The 21,593-nt window shown below is 39.2% G+C and overlaps 1 protein-coding gene across 5 annotated transcripts in view; it reads right to left on the bottom strand.

Annotated features, from left to right (window-relative positions):
• The window catches only part of PRKAR2B (protein kinase cAMP-dependent type II regulatory subunit beta), a 90,790-nt gene extending 69,580 nt beyond the window's left edge, over positions 1 to 21,210 (bottom strand). For 3 of the 5 annotated variants that reach the window (XR_010381740.1, XR_010381741.1, XM_064487692.1), the window contains exon 1: positions 20,668 to 21,096. Coding sequence is in view for 3 of the 5 variants with exons in the window: in XM_064487692.1 (XP_064343762.1) it covers positions 20,668 to 20,974 (307 nt within the window). In the remaining 2 variants the exon portion in view is untranslated. Of the gene's footprint in view, positions 1 to 20,667 lie in introns of all 5 variants that reach the window. The other 2 variants (XM_010984837.3, XM_064487693.1) reach the window with 2 other exon arrangements.
• Positions 21,211 to 21,593: the final 383 nt, after the last annotated feature.

The raw sequence follows: 21,593 nt of genomic DNA, 5'->3' as shown, positions 1-21,593 counted from the left end.
AAATTTTCTACAACAGAAATCAAAGGAATTTGGGGGTTTTTTTGTATTTTGTTTTGCTTGGAATTTTACTAATAGATGTTCATTGCTTCAAAAAATTATGTCACGGCTGTAATGCCCCTGAGGGTATTCGAATGGCCAGTACAACATACCTGATCAGACTACATTTGCAGCTTTCATATTCTTAGTGATTCAACATGTAAGTGGGAGAATCTAACTACATTATGTCTTCTTGTGTACAAACAATGGCACATGCCCAATAAAACACATTTTGCTTACTATCAATTACTTGCCTTTATTTCTCCTTTCTATTTTGCTAAAAATTATAACAACTTTTAAATTGTGGGAAGATAGGTAGTGTGACTATGACTTCCATTTCCCAAGAGTAAACGGGGCACAGGATTGAGCAGTTAAGAAGACGGAGCCACCAGGCAAGTGGTACATAGCAGTCAAGGAAAACTCTGGGTTTTGACAACAATTACCAAAAATCCAAGCTCTCATAACCATATTCTTCCATATCCACTTGCAGGGATGAAATACAAGTGTCTTCTGCACAAACTTCTGGCAAGCTAACAGTAATCTTCACAATTTTTCTAGATTTTTCAGTCCGGCTACCAAAATGGGGAAGAAGGCTGAGATTCAGGGTGGCGGCTTTGCTGGAAGTAAAGCAGAGTTCATCTTGGCAGGGCGGGCTTGGTCTCTCTCTCTCAGGAACCCAAGCACAAGGGAGAGGAGTGGGAGGAAGAGGAGGAAGGACGTGGGGTCAGGAGGCTTGGGCCCCACTGCTGGCCCCACTGCCCTCCATGAAAACTGGGAGGAATCAAGGAACTTAATCTAAATTCTCAATTTTAAAAATATGCAAAGTTAAGATCTGCCCTCCTTAAATCAAGGGGCTTTAAGAAGAAAAAAATTAACATCTTTGAAAGTGCCTGTAAACTATAAATTTCTATTCAAATATAAGACTTATGTTTGTTTATTTTGAGTATTACCAATTTTAACATTGCCATTTTTTAAATGCACAAAGTAAACAGCAGAATGAATTCATGAAAAGGTTAGCAGATGATGCTTTAAATGTACTAAATCAAATTAGGTTTTCTTACACTTGGTTTCCACCTTTAGATTTTCCTATTCTTGGGATATTGCGTGAATATATTTATACACACACACAACACTAGAGACTAGGAGAATATAGAAGGAACAGTGCAGGAAATGTATCATCTGCCGAGAGACAGACACAAATATGACCGAAGAATATACTAAACTCCTCTAACATTTTAAAAGATACATAACCTAAGAGCTTAATAATCCTCAAGGAAAAATACAGAAATGTTTATACAGGTTTGACTTTCTCCCAAGTACCATTCCAGTGGAATACTGAGAGTCCTGTGTTCCTGTGAATATCTTCACACTTGTCCAACCAGACATCCCGTCAGTTGATGGGATGGGTCTTAATTCCTCTGCTCCCAGGAGACCCGGAAGTGTACCCGATTCAAATCTCCTTTCATCCTGGAGTAGCCTTACAAGGAAAATGCTCCACTGCTTGAGGTGGCTGAATGAGCCTCTCTGTCCTCAGCAGTGAAAACAGCCGCCCACACCTGTGACTCGAGTGCCCCATCAGTGCCAGCAGGACCTGCTTATCTTCCCACCTCTTTATGCCCAAAGCCCAAGACAAGCAGAGCCTGGCAGGTAAGAGGCACTGAGTCAACAACTCTGGGAAGTAAACAGAGTAGGTCTCTCCCTGTCCCACTTATTCTACTGCTTTATTGGATGTGGATGCCTGGTGCTGGAAATGTGAAAGTCCCTGCCCCCAAAGAGCCTGGCCAAGTCTGGGGGTATTTTCAAATACAATGACCACGAGGCCTAATACCACACAAGCAGCTACCCTTGCAGAAAAATTGAGGCAAAAAAAAGAAATTCTGTAGAAGATCAGGAAATTCTACAAAAAACAAAAGCGCACACACACACACACACACACACACACACACACACACCCTATCTATATTGGAGCCACACTGATTAAATACACCTTTTGCAGAGAAGTGCTCATACACCCTGAAGGGACATGGACGTAAAAATCTCGGAGTCAGTGGAATAATTAGCATCCCTAGGCTCCTTTTCTCGAAACAAACACTTTCCAAATCTGCTGTCAAAATAAAAGGCTCTAGAAATTATGTAAAGTGAAACCATGTTAGCTAATTACTTTTGACAAGATAAATACTTAGCTCAAAGGAAATTAATTTCTCTTATGCCTGTGCTTCAAAAATTAAAACTGAAATAAGGCTTACCCTTGAACCAAGGAAGAATTTACTTTTTAAAAAGCACAATAGCAACAAAAGCAAAAAACCAACGAAGACTGAAATATTTTGCTAATTAACCTGAAAGACAACAATTGTCAAACTTTTTTATACATGCTTAATTTCTGACACTGAAAAGGATGACTTATTTTCTGTATTTCTGTTAAAGCCGTGTCCCCTTTAAGTACTTCTGATCAGACATGATAGAAACTGTTTGAGAGGCAGGCAGCTGGGGGACCAACTTCCTTCCTCCTTTTTGATTATACAGCATGAGATCAGGCATCCAACCCACCCAGACACATGGAGCATGGCCGGAGGTAGGGCAGTTTCTCAATTTTTAGAAAATGCCAGCTTTAAGGACCACTAAAAAGATGCACAGTTTCATTTTTTCTGTTCATTAAGCAAGCTCCTCAAAACATAACTGAAATTCTAAAATACTGATGTAATAAAATATAACACTCCTTACTTTTGCTTATGAATGAACTTGATTCTCCATTTTTTTAATTCATGAGGACTTTACCAAAAATGCCCTCTTGGGAACAGAAAGAAAAATACAGTTTAAGCTAGAAGAGTCCTAAGGTAGCTAAGCTTATAAAACCACACAGGGCTGATGCAATAACAATGTTGAGAAAAAGGCTCCTAAATACTTTTAGGGTTCTAAAATGTGGGCTCAGAAGAAGAGCAGGAGATAAAAAAGGCCATTGTCCAAAATACATCAATTCAATCTCTGCTTCCACACATTCTAAAACTGTCTCTTCTAAACCGAAGGGATCAAATGTGTGCAAAGGGCAGATTTACGGAGACTTAATGTTTTGTCTGTAAGAGTAAACAATTCAGACTAGACCACTAAGAATACTAGGAAAGCCAAAGGCTAGGAGAGTTCATATTTGTCACATATCCCGAAAGTCACAATAAAACAGACCCATAAAAGGCTAATTAAGAAAAATGTAAGAGCTCTGAAATGAAAAGCAACTGAGAAAACAATCAGGGGGTGTGATTAAGGTTGGTCTAATCACAAAAGTACAGTCATAGAAAATACGGTAATCAAATCCTCCCCCTCATCTTTACAGAAAGAAGATATTTCTGCTATTCTAGGCTCAAGTCAAACAAATGTCCCCTCCTCAGGAAGCCTTTCGCTGAGCACCCAGGTTAAAGCAGTCCTCCCCAAGTCCTCTCAATCACATCATCCTGTTTCTTTTCTTCCAAGAGATCAGCACTATCTAAAGATATCCAGTGTACTGTATTTATTGTGTCTCCTCCCACATTACCGATAACGCAATGTCCTTCCATGTCTGTTTCACTACTGTAGCCCCAGCGCCTAGCACGTTGCTTGATATACTCCATACTTGGCTCAACAAATACTGAATAGTGCTAATGAAAAATTACTATAATAGGGGTACTCCTTATTATTAAGTTTTAACAGTTCTTTTTACATAGTCTCAATAACAATAAATTAGAGTATGTAATAGGAAAAATAATAAGTTACTTAGAAATAAAACTAAGAAAAGGTAGGAAAATTCTTTATGAAGAAAATTACAAAACAATGAAGAAATGAAAGGAAGACTGAATAAATGGAGATATACAATGTTCATCAATAGGAGGACTCAATATCATTAAAATATTTGTCTCCAAATGTGTTTATAAATTCCAATAAAAATCCCAAAAAAGTTTTTCACTATATTGAAGAATATTATCCTAAAAGTTCTATGGAATAATAAAAGCCTATGAATAATTAAACAAATCTCAAGGAAAATATGGTAGAAGTTACTTACCTTACCACAACCAGGACCATATAAAGTCACATTAAAAGGAAGAGATATTAATGAAAGGACAGACAAACCAACAGAACAGAATAGACTTTAAGTACATTCACATAAAAATGAAAAATTGATGTTTAAAAATCAGTGGGGAAAAAGTCAATAAATGATGCATCGTTTCAAAAAATGAAACAGGATTCTCATCTCATAACACACACAAAAATAAATTATAGATGCATTAAAACCTTAAGTGTGAAACTCAAGACTTTTTAGTTTTTACAAGAAAATTAAGAGATTATCTTTTTAATTTGGGGTAGAGATGGATTCTTAAAGGCACAAAAAGCATAAGCATAAAGGGAGGGGTTAATTTTAGGCTACAATAAAATTAAAAAGTTCTGCTCATGAGTGAACAGGTGTGAACATGAATGAAAAGACTGAAATAGGTGAGGGAAATTAAGAAGTACAAACCTCCAGTTACAAAATAAATGAGTCATGGGGATGAAACACACAACATGGGCAATATTTCAGTACTCAATTTTCATAGTCAGTAGTAATGTAATATCTTTGTACAGTGACAGATGGTAACTAGACTTATCGTGGTGATCACTCTGCAATATACAGAAATACCAAATCACTATGTTGTGCGCCAGGAACTAACATAATGTTGTAGGTCAATTATACTTCAACAGACAAACAAATTTACAGAAAAAGAGATCAGATTTGTGCTTACCAGAGGTAGGGAGTGAGGGGACAGGGAACTGGATGAAAATGGTCAAAAGGTACAAACTTCCAGTTGTAGGACAAACAAGTACTAGGGATGTAACGTACAACATGACCAACACAACTAGCACTGCTGTATGTTATATAAGAAAGTTGTTAAGCAAGTTCTCCTAAGAGTTCTCATCACAAGGAAAAAACGTGTTTCTTTTTCTTTTATTCTACATCTATATGAGATGATGGATGTTTACTAAAGTTACTGTGATGATCATTTCATGATGTACATAAGTCAAATCACTATGCTGTACATCTTAAACTTACACAGTGCTGTATGTCAATTATATCTCAATAAAACTGGAAGAAAAAACCAAAGAAATTCTATTCGAAGTTACCATAAACAGAATGAAAAGACAAGCCCAAGACTGGGAGAGAACTGTTTAATGTATGTTATCAACAAAGGATTAGTAACCAGGGCAGGAAGGAAGCAAGGAAGGAGAGAAGGAAAGGAGGAAGGAAGGAGAGAAGAAAGGAAGGAAGGGAGGAAGGAAGGGAGGGAGGAAGGAAGGGAGAGAGGGAGGATGGAAGGAAAGAAGGGAAGGAAGGAGAAAAGAAAGGAAGGGAGGGAGGGAGGGTAGGAGGGGAAAGAAAAAAGAAAGGGAAGCGAAAGAATGTTCCTACAAATCAGTAAGAAAAACACAATCAGACAGAAAAAAATGGCAAGATAAAAACTTTTTCACAGAAGTTGAAATGATCATACAAATATGATCAATGAACATAAAAAGATGCTCAAGATCACCAGTAATCAGAGTAAAGCAAATTCAACTCACAATGTGATTCCAATGAATCATCCATCCTATTGGCAAAGTTGGTTAAAATGTCAGTATCAAATGATAGCTTGAACCTGGAGAACCAGGAACTCTTACACTACTGCTGACAGTGTAAACTGGTATAATTGCTTTGCAGAGTAAATACAGCAATCTGAAGTGTAGTGGAAGTTGTATGCATTCCCTACAACCAGCCTTTCTATGCCTAGGGGTATACCCTAGAGACACAGTCCTTAAACTCTGCGGTCTCAAAACCTCTTCACACTCTTAGAAATTATTTGCTTATATGGGTTAGATCCACCAATATTTATTGTATTAGAAACTAAATTGTTTAAAAATATTATTTTACTTAAAATTAACATTAAAAGCAATTATGTTATCATAAATAACATATTTTTATGGAAAATAATTAAAATTTCCAAAATAAAAAAGTTTAATGAAAAGAATGACTGTTCTACCTTTTTTTGCAAATCTGGTATCATAGAAGACAGCTGGGTTCTCATAGCTGCTTCTGCACTCAATCTGCTGCAATATCATATACTATGCACCCTCTGGAAAACTCCACTATATATTTATGAGAATGAGGAAAGAAAGTGCATAGAACTTATTATCATCATCATCCTCATTATTACAGTTTTCAGTCCATAGGAGTGGGAGGGGAATGGTCCTCCAGAGGTTCCCACACTCTGAAAAACTCTAGTACATCTGCACAACACACACATTGTGCTCACTACAGCACTGTAGTAACAACAAGTTAGAAACAAGCAAAATATTTATCAAAGAATGGATAAAGTGTCTATTTATACAAGAGTATACTAACAGGAGTTTAAGATAAATGAACTAGAGCTACATAAGTCAATGTAACGTCATCCCAAACACTGTTCTCAAAAACAAGTTGAAAGATGGTAATTTACATAAATGAAACTTTTGTAACTGGCACAATTTATACAAACTTCAAACATATGCAAAATAGCATGATTTCTAATCTATGAGTAAACGCCTATGTAGTAATAGTACAAAAACATGTACAGGAAATATAAAGATCAAATTTGTCATAGTGGTGGTTATCTATGGAGAAGAAAGTTAAAACAGGACAAGAGTCGGGTACACAAGGGGACCCCTATGGCACATGTGGGATTTTCTTAAAAGAAAAAAACTTAAGTCTTGAAATTTGTCAGAGCTAGGGGATGGCTCATGTGAGTGCTTCTTATTTAGTCTCTGTTCCTTTCTGTATATTGGAAATATCTCACAATTAAAGAGAAAGAGTGTGAGAGGGAGAAAGAAACTCTGCTTGGTTTTGGTAGGTGAAAATCTCTCAGTATGCTGTAACACAATCAGCCCAATTAGTTCACATTGCAATTTTTTTTTTTACTTGATTACCTTTGACATAAAAACTGTATATATTTAAGGTGTGCAACTTGATATTTTGATATATGTATACACGGTGAAAAGATCACCACAATCAAGCTAAACAACTTATCCATCAACCTCTACATAGACAGTTGTGCGTGTGGGTGGATGGATTGGTAGCTGTGTGTGCGTGTGTGTGTGAAGATTTAATTTAAGAAGTATCCTCCCAGCAAATTTCAAGTATACAGCACTGGTAACTACCATCATACATAAAATCCCCATTCATCTTGCATAACTGAAGCTCTACACCCTTGGAATGCTAAATGGGCTCCTAAAATATTTTTCACAAAAAAATCCTTTTCACAAATTAGTTTTTCTTAGAAATCAAACACTGAAATACCTTTTGAATTCTTAAGGAATTGTAAGGAAATCATTATGAATCAAAGACTGTAATATTGCTTAGCTGGTAAACTTGTTAATGACAGTCAAATAAGATATCAAAGATCTGTGAACAGCCCCATGTAAAAACAAAGATAAACAAAAGAATGGTCTTTTTCCTTTTCCTTCCAAAAATCTATTAAGATAGCAATTTATAGTGGAGCGAGTACAGAATCATGGGTTTTCAGAATAAAGCCACATTCAAATATAAAACTTAGGTATAAAAATTTGTCCCACCAGAGGTTTACTTTCATAAATATTATGACAGGAAGAAATGGCAACAAGCTGTCAATTTAAAGCAACTAATTTTTTCCGATTAATATATATTTCAGGCGCATACTCATGTTTTCACTGTCAGCATCTGCCTCGTTTAAATAAAATAACTATTTTCAATACCCCTACCTACTCTTTCCCAAGTCGTTTTAAAATGACTTATTAAAACCTGAATAAAGCCATAAACCTGGAGATTCTGCACACACAGATTTATTTATTCTACCAGTTAAACATTGATTCTCAAGGGATGGGATGGTGTGAAAACAAAGCAAAGCTTTATCCCACTGCTTTCTTTGCCTTATTTTTTTTTTTTTAAGTCAGACTATTTACCTTGCATTTCAAATGGAATTAAAGAAAGACTTGAGACTTAAAAGAGCAGGATTTAAAAGTCTGAAACAAGTAGCTGAAAGATCTACAGACTTTACTTTCATATTCTTCATGAATAACTTTTAAGTACTATTACTACACTGCCTTGAAAGCAATCTCTAGTTTCTCACCTTTCCAATCAAACTTTATTTTTAAAAACTGTCATGTTCAGATTTCTCAAACTTGCCCTTTATTCCTTCCTTTCTTTGCTTTTTAACAAACCCATATATATATATGACTTAGTATGTAACAGACACTGTTAACTCATTTAATTCTTACCACAACCCTCTGAGGTAAGTACTATCATTATTCCCATTTCAAAGATGAGGAAATTGAGGCATGGATGGTAAAGTAACTTGCTCAAGGTCCCAAAAGTGATAAATGGCAGAGTTAGGATTCAAATGCAGAGCCTACGCCAAAGTGAAGACATTTTTTTTTTAAAACATCTCCACTGTTTCTGATTTTTCAGCACTACTCAAACTTTCAGCATTGAAGGCAATCTGTTTTGTTTGTTTTCCATAAACTATCAGGTTTAAGACGTCTGAGGTGGAGGAATGGGGCTCTATTGACCATGTGCATCAAATTAGTGGAGGGGGGAAAAAGGACTGATGTGATAAGGAAAAAAAAATAATTCAGGCAGATGATAACGCATTCAGTTTGGAACACAATTATTTGGAGGTGCCTGAAGAACAGGCAAGTAGAGGTGGCTGGTAAGCAGGGAGGTATGTCCATCTGAATCTTAGAGAGGGGAGGTCTGTGCTGAAGATAGAGGAAAACCTGGAGTGCTCCGAAGTGTGCCCTGAGGGGTGGGCAGGATTCACACAAAAAACAGAGGAAGGTAGCCTGCATTCCAGGTGGTAGAGGAAGGAATGATGAGGCAAGGTGGAGAGAGAGAAAAGGATGACGGGGGTTCAGGGCAACAGAGGAGTCTGGGACTTAGCACAGGGCTCACATAAGCTGAAGCAGTGACACGGGAAGTTTGGGGGGTCACATGTGTTCTCCATGAGAACGTGAAATTCTCACTAGCAAGACAAGACTATGTGCTTGTGTTCTTTCAGTTTTGCAGAGTGATCAAATATCAGGCCAGCATATAATGCCGCCTCATTTTTTAATATAATGAAGTTTAAGCCTGCAAAACTGAAGATAGGCTAAGGCTTTTATATTCCATGAAAACATTTTTAAATGCATTAATGTAAGGATTACTAGGAGTCTACTTTAAATATTTACATGCCCAAGAAGGTTTCAATCATTTTAGAAATATATACTTATAGACATTTACTATTATTAGATGTTCAGTATTTAACTTGAGGTGAATTTAAAATATATTTGAGCACCTACCGTGGGCAAAGCGTGGTGCATGCAGGAAAGCCTTGGAGGGAGGGAGGGAGGGATTCCTGCGAATTCCTGCCCGCCTATGGCAGGCATATCCAACATCCACAAAGCTTACTCCAACCTAGGGCATATCCATGCTGCCATATTGATACCCTAGTGTCAGTCAGAGAATCCTGCAAGGATTTTTTGGTAGGGTGAAATGTAACCTAACCTTTGGAGAAAGTGGGATTTGGCAGAGCCTTAAGGAAAGAAGCCTGGGTACTCAGGACCAAGAGAATAACTTGTGCAAGAATATTTGGCTGCATCAACTTGGAGCCATGTTTTGTGCCTCTACAGAGAGTTTTATTTACTACTTGATGGATATTTACAAAAGAATTGCCTTTCTGACTAAATGAGGCAGAAGAACAAATCAGTGAACTAGAAGACAGATTAGTGGAAATCACTATTTCAGAAAAGAAAAAGGAAAAAAGAATGAAAAGAAATGAGGATAGTTTAAGAGAACCCTGGGACAACATGAAGCACACTAATATTCGCATTATACGGGCCCCAGAAAGAGAAGAGAGAGAGAAAGGACCTGAGAAAATTTTGGAGAGATAATTACTGAAAACTTCCCCAACTTGGGAAAGGAAACAGTCACCCAAGTCCAGGAAGCACAGAGAGTACCACACAGAATCAACCCAAAGAGGAACACACCAAGGCACACAGTCATCAAATTGACAACAATTAAAGATAAGGAGAAAATATTAAAATTAGCAAGAGAAAAGCAACAAATAACATACAAGGGAACTCCCATAAGGTTATCAGCTGATTTTTCAGCAGCAACTCTACAGGCCAGAAGGGAGTGGCATGATATATTTAAAGTGATGAAAGGGGGAAACTTACAACCAAGAATACTCTATCCAACAAGACTCTCGTTCAGATTTGACGGAGAAATCAAAACCTTCACAGCTAAACAAAAGCTAAGATTTCAGCACCACCAAACCAGCATTACAAGAAATGCTAAAAGACCTTCTCTAGTCATCAGACCATAAGAAAAGAGAACAAAAAGAAGAAAGAGAAAAAAAAAAAAAAGAGAGACCTACAAAAGATTGCTTTGGCTGTTCGGGGTCTTTCGTGGTTCCTTATAAATTTTGGAATTGTTTGTTGTAGTTCTGTGAGGAATGTCGTGAGTACTCTGATGGGGGTTGTGCTGGATCTATGGGTTGCTTTGGGTAATGTAGCCATTTTAATAGAGTTGATTCTTCCAGTCTAAGAGCACAAGAAATCTTTCCATTTCTTTGTGTCATTTTGGTTTTCGGAGTATAGGTAACCTTCTTGGTTAAGTTTATTTCTAGGTATTTTGTTGTTTTTCATGTAATGGAAATGTCTCTGCCAGTTATAAAATTCTAGCTTTTGAAGTGAAAAAAAAAAGTGAATGAAGGGCCACAAATGGCAAAATATCCTTCTTTTCTATGGGTGAGTTGTATTCCATTACATATATATATATGCTGCATCTTCATTAGCTATTCAACTATTGATGTGCACTTAGGATGCTTCCATATCTTGGCAATTATAAATAATGTTGCTGTTAATAGCAGGGTGTATGTATCTTTTTGAATTAATTCTTATTTTGTGGCTGGCTTTATTCCTTTGATAACTATGTAAATTAAAAAAGCTAAAGCTCTAAACATTCTTAGAAACAATGAACAGGACACATATGTAAATTAAAAAATATATGTGCAGTAAAAAAAAAGATCTATCAAGCCATGAAAGACATGAAAGAAACTTAAAAGACATATTACTAAATGAAAGAAGTCACTCTGAAAAGGCTATGAACTGTACAATTCCAACCAAATGGCATTCTGGAAAAGGCACAGCTACAGAAGCAATAAAAAGATCATGGTTTCTAGGGGTTTGGGGAGAGGGAGGGAAGGAGGAATGAATAAATGGAGCACAAGGGATTTTTAGGGCAATGAAATTATTCTGTATGATACTATAGTGGTGGCTACATGTCATTATGCATCTGTCAAAAGCCACAGAATGTACATCAGGAGTGAACCCTAATGTAAACTATGGACTTTGGTTGATAATAATGTGCCCATGTTGGTTCATCGATTGTGCCAAATGTGCCACACTGATGAGGGATGTTGCGGGTAGGGGAGTATATATGTGTGGGTGGGGAGGGCTATGTGCGAACTCTCTGAATTTTCTGCTTAATTTGGCTGTGAACCTGAAACTGCTTTAAAAGAATAAAGTCTGTGAAAAAAAAAAGAATTGCCTTTCTTTTGTCTTTTTCCACTTAAAATGTATTTAATAGGTAATACAGCAAATGATAAGCATTTTTTCAAAAGTTACAAAGGAGACAGTGAGGAGTCTCCCTCCTGACTAGTTGTCTCCAGATGTCCTTCCTGAGATAACATACGTAACTGCATTTCCTTTAAACTATTTTAAACTTGAGGTTTTCTTATAATTCTGATTGGCATTTCCAAGATTGAGTGATTCTTAACTAAACTCCTATAATATGGCATCATTCTGTTTGTTACACCCCCCCAAATGTGCACCAAGAACATTAGTACAGATTTAGAAGAACGTCTACATCTTGCCTTTCAGGTGATATAATTTTATTTCCTTTTTATAAGATAGAAGCTTTCTCTTTACTCTGCCAAACTTCAGTTGAGTCAAACAATTATCTAATTCATGTCTTTTAAAAGGCAAACACAGACAGACATACACACACATGGACCCTGCCTACTGGAGGTCTTTTATAATCTAGGACCTTAAAAGAAGAAGCCACAGTTGATTACTACCTTATGTATTAAGAGTATCAGGTAAGTTATATTGTTCGGATTGTAGTCTCCAAAATGGGTTCATGCACCCCAAGGCAGAGGAAAAGGCAATCCTTCAGGGTGTAGGAAAAAATTAGATCTAAAAAAATTAACCTTGCTTTACAATTACTTCTTATTTCTTCCTTTCACAATTTATATCATGGGATGCTTTACTGTATGCATAATAAATTAATATGCTGGTACATGCACAAAATTTATAGATACATACAGGCAGTGCATATTCAAACAAATTTTGCTAATGAGGGTACACGATCAAAAAAGTTCTGAGAATTAAACAGCTCAGTATATGAGGTGTCCATTTCTAAAAATAAACATTTCATTGAGTTTTGAAAGTATCTGCAGTGCTAATTTGGGTAGAAAAGACAGAGAAAACAAATTGTATAAGGGACAGACCAACACTGGGCTACACTGTAAATTTTTAGAGGGAAAAGTAGGTAGCTTACTTTTGATATATGGTCCTTTTCAACCATGTTACTGCTGTAAGTACTACTAAAAATGAAGTGTCTGTACCATAGTTAAGGAGCCAGGCTCTGAACTCAGGACTGTCAGGTTCAAGTCCTGACTCCATCACTTAGCCTGGGAAGGGCTGAATGATATGTATAAACGGTCTTATTCAATGTCTGGCAATGAAGCAGCCAAAAATGAGTAACATTTAACAAACATTAGCTTTCTATAGGAACTGAAATGAAACAGCTGAGTCATGTTTTAATTCAGAAACTTTGGGAAAGATGCTTTTTGAGTCTAACTAAAATGTATTTAAATAAATGGAAGCTTTTTCCTTCTTTTTTACCCAAAGGAGGGTGAATATAGCTCAGTGGTAGAGCGCATGCTTAGCACGCACAAGGTCATGGGTTCCATCCCCAGAACCTCCATTTGAAAAAAAACAAAAAAACAATCCTCTCAATATCACTCCCATGAACTATTTGTCTTGGAACAGCTAATGTAAATTAAACAGTGTCAGTCCCTAGCCGAACGGATACCGGAATGACTGTATACAGTATATCTTCTTGGCTTCACTTTTATGTAGAACATGTGTTTATATTTTGACCTTTTGTCTTCTTTTAAAATACAAAAACATTTTTAAACAGCAGCAACTGGAAAGAATTTTTTTTTTTTTAGTTTCCAAACATATTAAGCTACACATGGCAGAGCCTCTTGCCGAAACATTTATAAATGTTACACCAACTGTGTTTATAGTTCTGATTTTTTTTAGATTGTTTTGTTTTCATGTAAGCCGTGACCTGAAAATTTTAGCTCGAACTCTTTCCACAAAATAATTACATAATGGAACAGCCTGAGTCATTTTGAATTTCCGAAACACAAAACACGCTCCATTAAAATAAAGACAATGATCAGCATCACAGTGAGGTTTTAATATGGCGTTCTGCGACAATCCCGACCACAACTAAACAGGATGGGTAAGACTGAGAGGACAGTAACACCCGGAACAAGAACATGACAGTAACTCATCCAACTCCGAAAATCGCTGCACCCTTTATTTCTTTCCCAATGTCTCTTCTCAAGCAACTGATACAAAAATAAAATCCAATATTAGATTTCACTGCAATGGAAAAAAAAAGCAGAGAGAAAAAAAATTGGTAATTGTGAAAGCAAAAATACAGAAGCCTAGCCCTTTAAACCTTATCTCTCACCTTAACAGAAGAAAGGATTCGTAATATATAAGTTCATATAAATAGCACACAAAATGTAAGTGACAGTTCTATGAACAAAAAGACCAAAACTGACTAAATTTGGGTAAGGACCACCTCCAGCTCTCAGCTTCTCCATCAGTTCAATGAAGTAGATTACATTTACCATCTGTGAGACAGTCTCTAACAAAAGGATTGTTTCTTGAGAAGTCAATACATAGTAAACTTAAGAGATTCTTTCTTTCTTCTTAAAAAAAAGGGAAGGCATTGGCTCTCAAGAAACATTTCTGCAGTGAGTGAAAGCATAGCACCCTTGCTCCCAGCTTGCACACCTGCCTTCTCCTAACAGGCCAGCCATCCCTGGTCTCAGACCTTTTCCTCTGTGACTCTAGGTGCTACTAAGACAGACCCCCAAGGTCAGTCACTGAATCACCTTCACTGAATCCCTCACCCCCAAATATTCCATCAATCCCAACCTCCACCATTGGCCTTCTCTGTTGCTTCTAGTCTCATTAAATGACTTTTTCAATGAGTCACAAACTCCTCCTTGACAAATTCAAAGGTCTCTTGTTACTATTGACACAGTTGAAAAAAAAATGCGTTTTCTATTCTGGCAAAGCAAAGAACCAAATCTTGAAGCTCGAAATTTACTAGAATCCATGGAATGAGATTTGCAACAATAACTAACCGTTAAATTTTTACTCTGTCCTATCCAGACACAGTACATCACTTTATGGGTGACCTCAAATGGAAAGCTTACAGGACATAATGGTATTACATTAAATAACAGCTCAACAGTTTGATTTTTGGGATAGGTAAACATGAAAGTATTCAATGCTTCAATCTTTGTTTAGGTGCTTTCCGTCTTTGCCATCTCTTCAGAAAAGGTATAAGTTACTCCAAGAACCGTTCACAAATTCCAGATGATTTTGCTCTCTTCCCAGCCCTCCATCCCTCCCTCTTCCCAAAGTCTAAAGTAATAGCTGGATAAGAGTTTGAGAAAGGACACACTTTCAAAGCCCTCTGATTTCGCAATTTCAATCCCTAAAGCAATCCATTTAATGCTACTATTAAAATGAATAATGTTCTTAACTGTTCCACTTTGAAAATCACAATTACTATCTATAGCTCAAAATATTTTCTAAAATCTTCTTCAATGTTATTGTTTTATGCTTATAACTAAAATAATGGCTTCAATATTTTAGCCATTGTCATGAATGATGTAATCCATTTCAGGAGGATTTAAGACTACTATATAAATTTCAAATAGCCAAAAACCATAAAGTCTCATTAGTTACAAGATCCTGGAGCACTTAGCTACAAAGCATGAGTTGAAGGGATGTGGGTTTTATTACTATGCAACATAACTTCACATTAAACCCTAAGTGGAACTGCAGAGTAAGCTCATTTCCTACTTCATCTCTCTAAAAAGTGCAAACGTTAGATTCATTTCCACCAAGCACAATGCCATTGCTATCCTGAAAGAAAAGTTTACACTTGTTAAGACTTTATGTTAATGGATCGTGTATTTCACACATGCTCAGTGCTTGCAGTGTGCGCTGCGCGAGGGGCCGTACAAATATTACTCCATTTATCCTTTATAACATATCAACCTCCCTCACACACTGCTTCATACATAAGAGAAAATAAATGTCTGAATTTAAAGTTAATCCCAAAAAGCTGTCATGAACACTTTTCAAACCAATTAAATACATTTAAGAGACTGATCATTTATTAAAAATATATTTTAACATTCCGTCCGCTGTGTAAGAGAACTACCACTGCTGAAATATATTTCTTCCTTTAGTCCCATGATGACAGCTACATGAAGGAGGAGGCAAGAGCTAAGGACTGGCTGCTTCGATCATAATAATCTCTAGTAGCCAACAAGAGAGCAAGTTCTTAAACAAGGGCCCAGAGAAGTGAGCTTAAAAAATGGACCAGAGCAATGTTTCTTGAAAGCTGTGACTACTCTCTACAGTTTCCTGCTGTCAGTCAGGCCACGAGCTCAAGAAAGAAACATATTTTTTCACTCCCAGGACGAACACGGTTAAGAACGTTCTCGTGGCAGATTCCTGGGAAATCAATCTGTCTACTGTCCTTAGTACTCTGCCATCTCATTTTAGGAATAAATGAACATACACCATTTCAGACAGATGAATTTCTGACTTTTATTCTTCAAGTTACAATAAATTAGTTCTAATTCTGTATCTAACAGAGATGAAGAATATTTGCTCATAATCCTCTAAGAAAACTTCTTCAGTTTTCAGAACCTGAATTCAGAATAATGAGGGGGAGGGTATAGCTCAGTTGCAGAGCACGTGCTTAGCAGGCAGGAGGCCCTGGGTTCAATCCCTAGGACCTCCATTAAAAATAAATAAAATAAATAAATAAACCTAATGACCTGCCCCCAAACAAACAAACAAACAAAACAGAATAATGAATATTATTCTCTACTCTCCTTCAACTATTTCCTCTCATGATAAATACCTTTGTTCTCTTAATCTCCCACAATAAGCTCCAACTTGCCAATATTTTGCCTGATTTTCAGGATCTCTGGTAAACTCTCCATTCCCTTTAAATTGTAAAAAAGCAAAGGTAGATAAAGTTCTCCAACAAAGATATGACATAAGTCAGAGTTAAGAGGATTAAGTCACAGATTTTACATGCTACGTTTCTATTTATACACCTTTGCCATGCTTGCTTATAAGCTATTGTTCTGTATTTCTGCCTTGGGTATCCACTTTGAACTCTAAATCATTTCCTTCCAAAATACAGACTATTAGATCTTCCATATTTTATATTAGTTTATTTTTCTTCCAGGTCGATTGCTCTTCGTGTGCCCATATGTAACTTATTTTGTTTCTATTTGTCCATTTATCAGGGTAATTTAAAATTTTCTTTACTTCACTTTATAATTTCAGCCCTTTCACTGAAGAAATAATTGAGTAACACTAGATTGCACAATGATGCCTGTATAAAACCATTAATTACCATAGATTCCACTCCAAACTGGTACTGATTCCACTCTCTGGCCTACTGTAAACCCTCCTAATAAATTCCAAGCCTGGGGACAATGCCCTTGCAGAAGTGACATGTCAAGTTTCAGTCGCTTCGTGAAGGATGGGGAAGCGGGAGACAGAGTTTCCATTACAGCTTCTTTCAAGACTCTAAGAGTGTCCAAAAAGGGGGTAATCTCCACATGCCATTATCATTCTTTCACCTAAAGGTTGCCCTTAACCAGAGTTGACAGCAAACTGAAAGTGAACATTAGAAGTGTAAAATTAGAAGAGAACAGGAGGGGGATGGGAAAACTATTAGCAAAGGAAGGGATCCTTTGGAAAGGCAAAAGAAAAGCAATGACCCTCTTCACCCATCTGACTGTTTGGTCCAGGACCATCAATAGCCATATTACCATACCGTGGCTTGCTTGATTCAACCACCATACTAGGAGTTCAAGGTCATATGCTTGACCCCTATGTAGGTCAACGGGCACCAGTTTCACGGTCAAAAACTCATCTTTTTGTCCAACCTCTCACAAATAGCACTGCTCATCCTGAAGACATTCATGACAGTGCTTATGAATCAACCAATGCAAATTCATTACCATTACTGGAAAAATAACCAGGGAAAACTGACCTGTGAGTCAGCCCATAGTATGAATTCCATTTAGGAAGGACTCCCTGATGGTCTTGGACCAGACAGATGTGTGTAGGAAACCAAACTCTGCTACTTACTAGTCTTTGCGTGACTTTGGAGAAGTTAATATTTCAGAGCCTTAAAGACAAAACACACTGAGGATCTCAAGTAGAGCTCGACATAAAAAGGACACTCAAGTGATGCCAGCCCCACCCCCTTCTGGAGACAAAACCTGAGACTTAAGAGCATTGGGATGGAGCCAGGCCCACTGGTATTCCAATCCCTGCAGCATCCAAGCTGCAAAACACTGGGCAAGTGACAATCTCGTCTTTCTTATAAAGGTCGGATAATTAAAGCTTTTAGATAGTGCCTAGAACATAATGAATGTCAACAAATAAGTGACAATGATACTGTAATCAATACTACCTGCTGATCAATATTTCTCCAAGTATGGTCAGGGAACTGTGGATATCAGAATGCCCAGGATGTCTGTACAAAAAAAAATCCCACGTCCCACCCCAATCTATTTGGAAAAAAAAACAAAACAAACAAACAAAAAAACCTCGCTGAGAATGGTACCAGGGAATATTCATTTCCAAATCAAAGTTTCTTGAGATGTATATGATACCTTAAGAACCACTGACTCAGCTAGTCTTATGCCATGATTCAGTAAATTAAGACTTGTCTTCTTCTAGTACTTACTCTGTACTATGCCAGGAAATTTACCCAGTATCTGGTGGGGATTTATTGTTTGGCGTGGGGGACTTTTTTGGACCTAGGCCTTAAATTGATAGGCTCACTCCTGTTGTTGTTTTTTCCCAAATGACATTATTTTGACTTTTTTCCCCCTCTGATCAAGGGTCAGCAAACTATGGCCTTGGTCTGAGGCCAGTTTTGTACAAGCCTAGCCTCCAGAGGGGATGTATGTTTCAAAGGCTGTTCTTAAATATTGTTTAAAAAAAGAAAAGAATATGCGATGGAGACCATATGTTGCTCACAAAGCCTAAAATATTTACTTTCTGGCTCTTGACCAAAAAAGTGTGCCAAACCCTTGGTAGCCTATAATTGTTTTTAAACGGGGGGGGGGGGGGGGGGGTCCTCAGCATAATTAGCTACAATTAACTTAAAAGAAAATACTAAGACAGAACTGATTAGAACAGAAAATATTCTAATAGGTGTTTTCTGCTGCATGCAGAAAATGAAATAGTATTGCCAAAGTTTCTGTTTTATATATATATATGCATGTGTCTGCACTGGATAATGATCAAATTGCATTTGGTTGCAGTCAAAAAAGTCTATGAGGGTAGGGCTGGGGAATACATAGAGAAACTGGTTAACAAGTATTTACTAAAACTCATGCTGAGTAATTTTTACAACAAAGGTGCTTCGGAGAATATAAAACCAAATAAAATGTTCCCTGCCGTTTGGAAGTTAATGATTTATTTCTTCACTGCAAAAGGGAAATCATATCTGTTCTATGTACAATACACATGTTCAAAGGAAAAAAACTGAATCATCAATGCAAAGTACTTCAAAAGCATTATACAGACAAAATATTTTCGTTATACTAACAATATACTGTATTGAATGAATACAGGTTCTTTACCAAGTCCGTTAGTTCTTAGTTTCCCCCAAGGTGGAAAACTAGTCCTTTTTTTCCTTTGTGTGTGTTCCTATGTATGTTAATGTACTTGTGTGTGTATGTGTGTCTCGGAGCATAAAAGAAGTATTAGATGTCTCTGCCCTTTCTATGTCATTCATTATTGGCTTCTCCTGCCCATCTGTTTAAAATATGTAGTCTTTTATCTTTTTCTCATTTGTCGTAAGAAAAGCACTTAATTAAATTCTTGTCCAAAACGAACAATTAAGTCCAGGATCACCCTACCCACAGAAACACTATGAAGTCCAAAATTAAAAAATTTTAAGTAACAATCTTCCCTTTTATCTCCAGAGAGCACACATTTCCAGGGCTTTTTATAATTGTTTTTGACAAGCGAAAAATACATTAATTTTATAACACATTTCAACAATTCTGCAAAGAAAAGAAACACCTTCCTAGGAACTTATACAAGGAAATGACACTTAAGAATGTTTTCATTATCTGAGATGCACCGCAGACACACAAACCACAAGTAGTAAAAATAAATAAAAGCTGGTGCAACGCCGAATGCATGTTTGCTTTACACCACAAAGAGAAAGCACTTGCACGTTTGCACACCCAGATATTTTAGCTTGGGATGCCATAAAGATGGGATTTAGGCATGTTGTGTAAATACAGGAGGCTTTAAATGTGTGTGTTTGTGTGTGTCAGGGAAAGAGGGTTGTAAACAGAAGGGGTGGGACCTGCCAGGAGCAGCTATTGGAGAAAATCCCTTTTTCTTTCCCATTCATTCTTTCTAGCTTCAATGTCTGGCACAATCCTTACAATTACTCACTGGCTTTTCATTCTAAAGACAACCAACAAGCTTTCAGAACTTCCTACAGTGTTTTTCACACACTTTTTTTTAAGGCACCAAATCATTCAATATTTATTTTAAATTAAAAGCAAACCATTAGCCCGTTGCCTCATTCCAAAGACCCCATGGGTTGCAGGCGAAACAGGATCCTTTGTTGTGGGTCCAAAAATAATACAACGAGGTATTATTGGTAAATTGGAAAATAATAGATTACCCTGTCTCCAAGAACGCCAAAGCCATCACCATCAATCTTGCTCTGCCCCATGAGTCCAATTTCACGCTCCTTTCAGTGAATTTGCCGTCCTAACAACAGTAAGGCCAATCCGATTGAACACCCCTCGTTTTTTCGCTTTGGACACTCCATTAATAAACAGAAGGGCTGAAAGAGGATGCCAAGTGGGCCAGCTTCCTCTCTGTACAATGATACCCGTCAAGGGAAATTTCTCCAACCCCAGTGAAAGTTGCTTCACAGATGCCCACCCCAAACTGGCTGGCCTCTGCCTCCGAGCTCAGGGCGAGAGGGGCGGGTGGGCAGAGAACCATAATCTTTCGGCTCCCCACCTCCACAGGAGGGAACGAGGGGGAGGGCACGACGAGAGCGCGGAGTAGGAAGGTGGGCGAGTGGGAGACAGAAATGGATGCTGAGGGGGTGGGCGAAGTGGGAAGGTGGGGAACGTGGAGAGAGGCGGGTGAGCAGAGAAGCGGGATGAAAGAGTAGCGGCGAGGGCGCGCGGGGGGTCGGGTCCTCACCGTTGAATGCCCCGGGGTCCGCGGCCTCCTCTTCCTCCTCCTCCCCGTTCTCCGATTCGGCGTGCACGGGCTCCTCGGCGAAGTTAACCCCCTTGCTGGGGGTGCCGCCCCCGCCGGCGGCGCCCGCTTCCCCCCAGGTCCTGCCCTCATGGCCGAAGCGCGCGGCGCCTCTGCGCTCGTTCTCCTCCTGCAGGCGCGTGAAGTGCTGCAGGGCGAACTCCAGCAGGTCCGCGGGCTGGTGCCTCAGCACCTCCACCGTGAAGCCCTGCAGCAGCTCCGTCAGTCCCGCGGGGATCTCGATGCTCATCCTGCCTTCCCGGCGGCGGGCGCCTGGGCGCCGCCCTCGCCCCCTCCACGGAACAGCCTCGGGCCCCGCGGCCGCCGAGGGAGAGCGGACGGCGCTGGCGGCGCTACCGGCGGCGAGCGCGGCGCACTGGGCCCCGGCGGCCCGGCTGGCCCGGCCCGCGGCTCCCGGCGCGCGGCTGCTCCGTGCGGCGGCGGCGGCTGAGCGAGCGCGGCCTCGGGAGGGCTGGCAGCATCTCCGGCTCCTCCCGCTCCCGCCGCGGCTGCTCCTCTCCCCCCACCAGGACCGCCCCGCCCCCGCCCCGCCGCGGCGCGCGGGAGGGGGCTCCGGAGCGCCCCACGTGATCCGCGGAAACCATGGCAACCGTTGCCGGCGGGCGCCGCGCACCCGCCGCTTGGACAGCTGCCGGGCTGAAGACGCTGGTGGGCGCCTGCGGGCTGGCGGGACGCGTGGCTGCGGGGCGCGGCCGGGGCGGGGCACCCCACTTGGCACTACTCGGGTCACCCCCTGGCCCAGGCACGCCTCGCTGTCCACCTGTCCGCATGTCCCGGAGCGGGCGGGCCGCTGGGCCGAATTCCCACGCTTCATTCACCGCAGGGAGCCCACGCAGAGGGGGTGCCAC

This window comes from Camelus dromedarius, chromosome 7 (genome assembly GCF_036321535.1).
Source record: "Camelus dromedarius isolate mCamDro1 chromosome 7, mCamDro1.pat, whole genome shotgun sequence".
NCBI classification, from domain to species: Eukaryota; Metazoa; Chordata; class Mammalia; order Artiodactyla; family Camelidae; genus Camelus; species Camelus dromedarius.
This window is presented reverse-complemented; position numbering and strand designations above follow the sequence as displayed.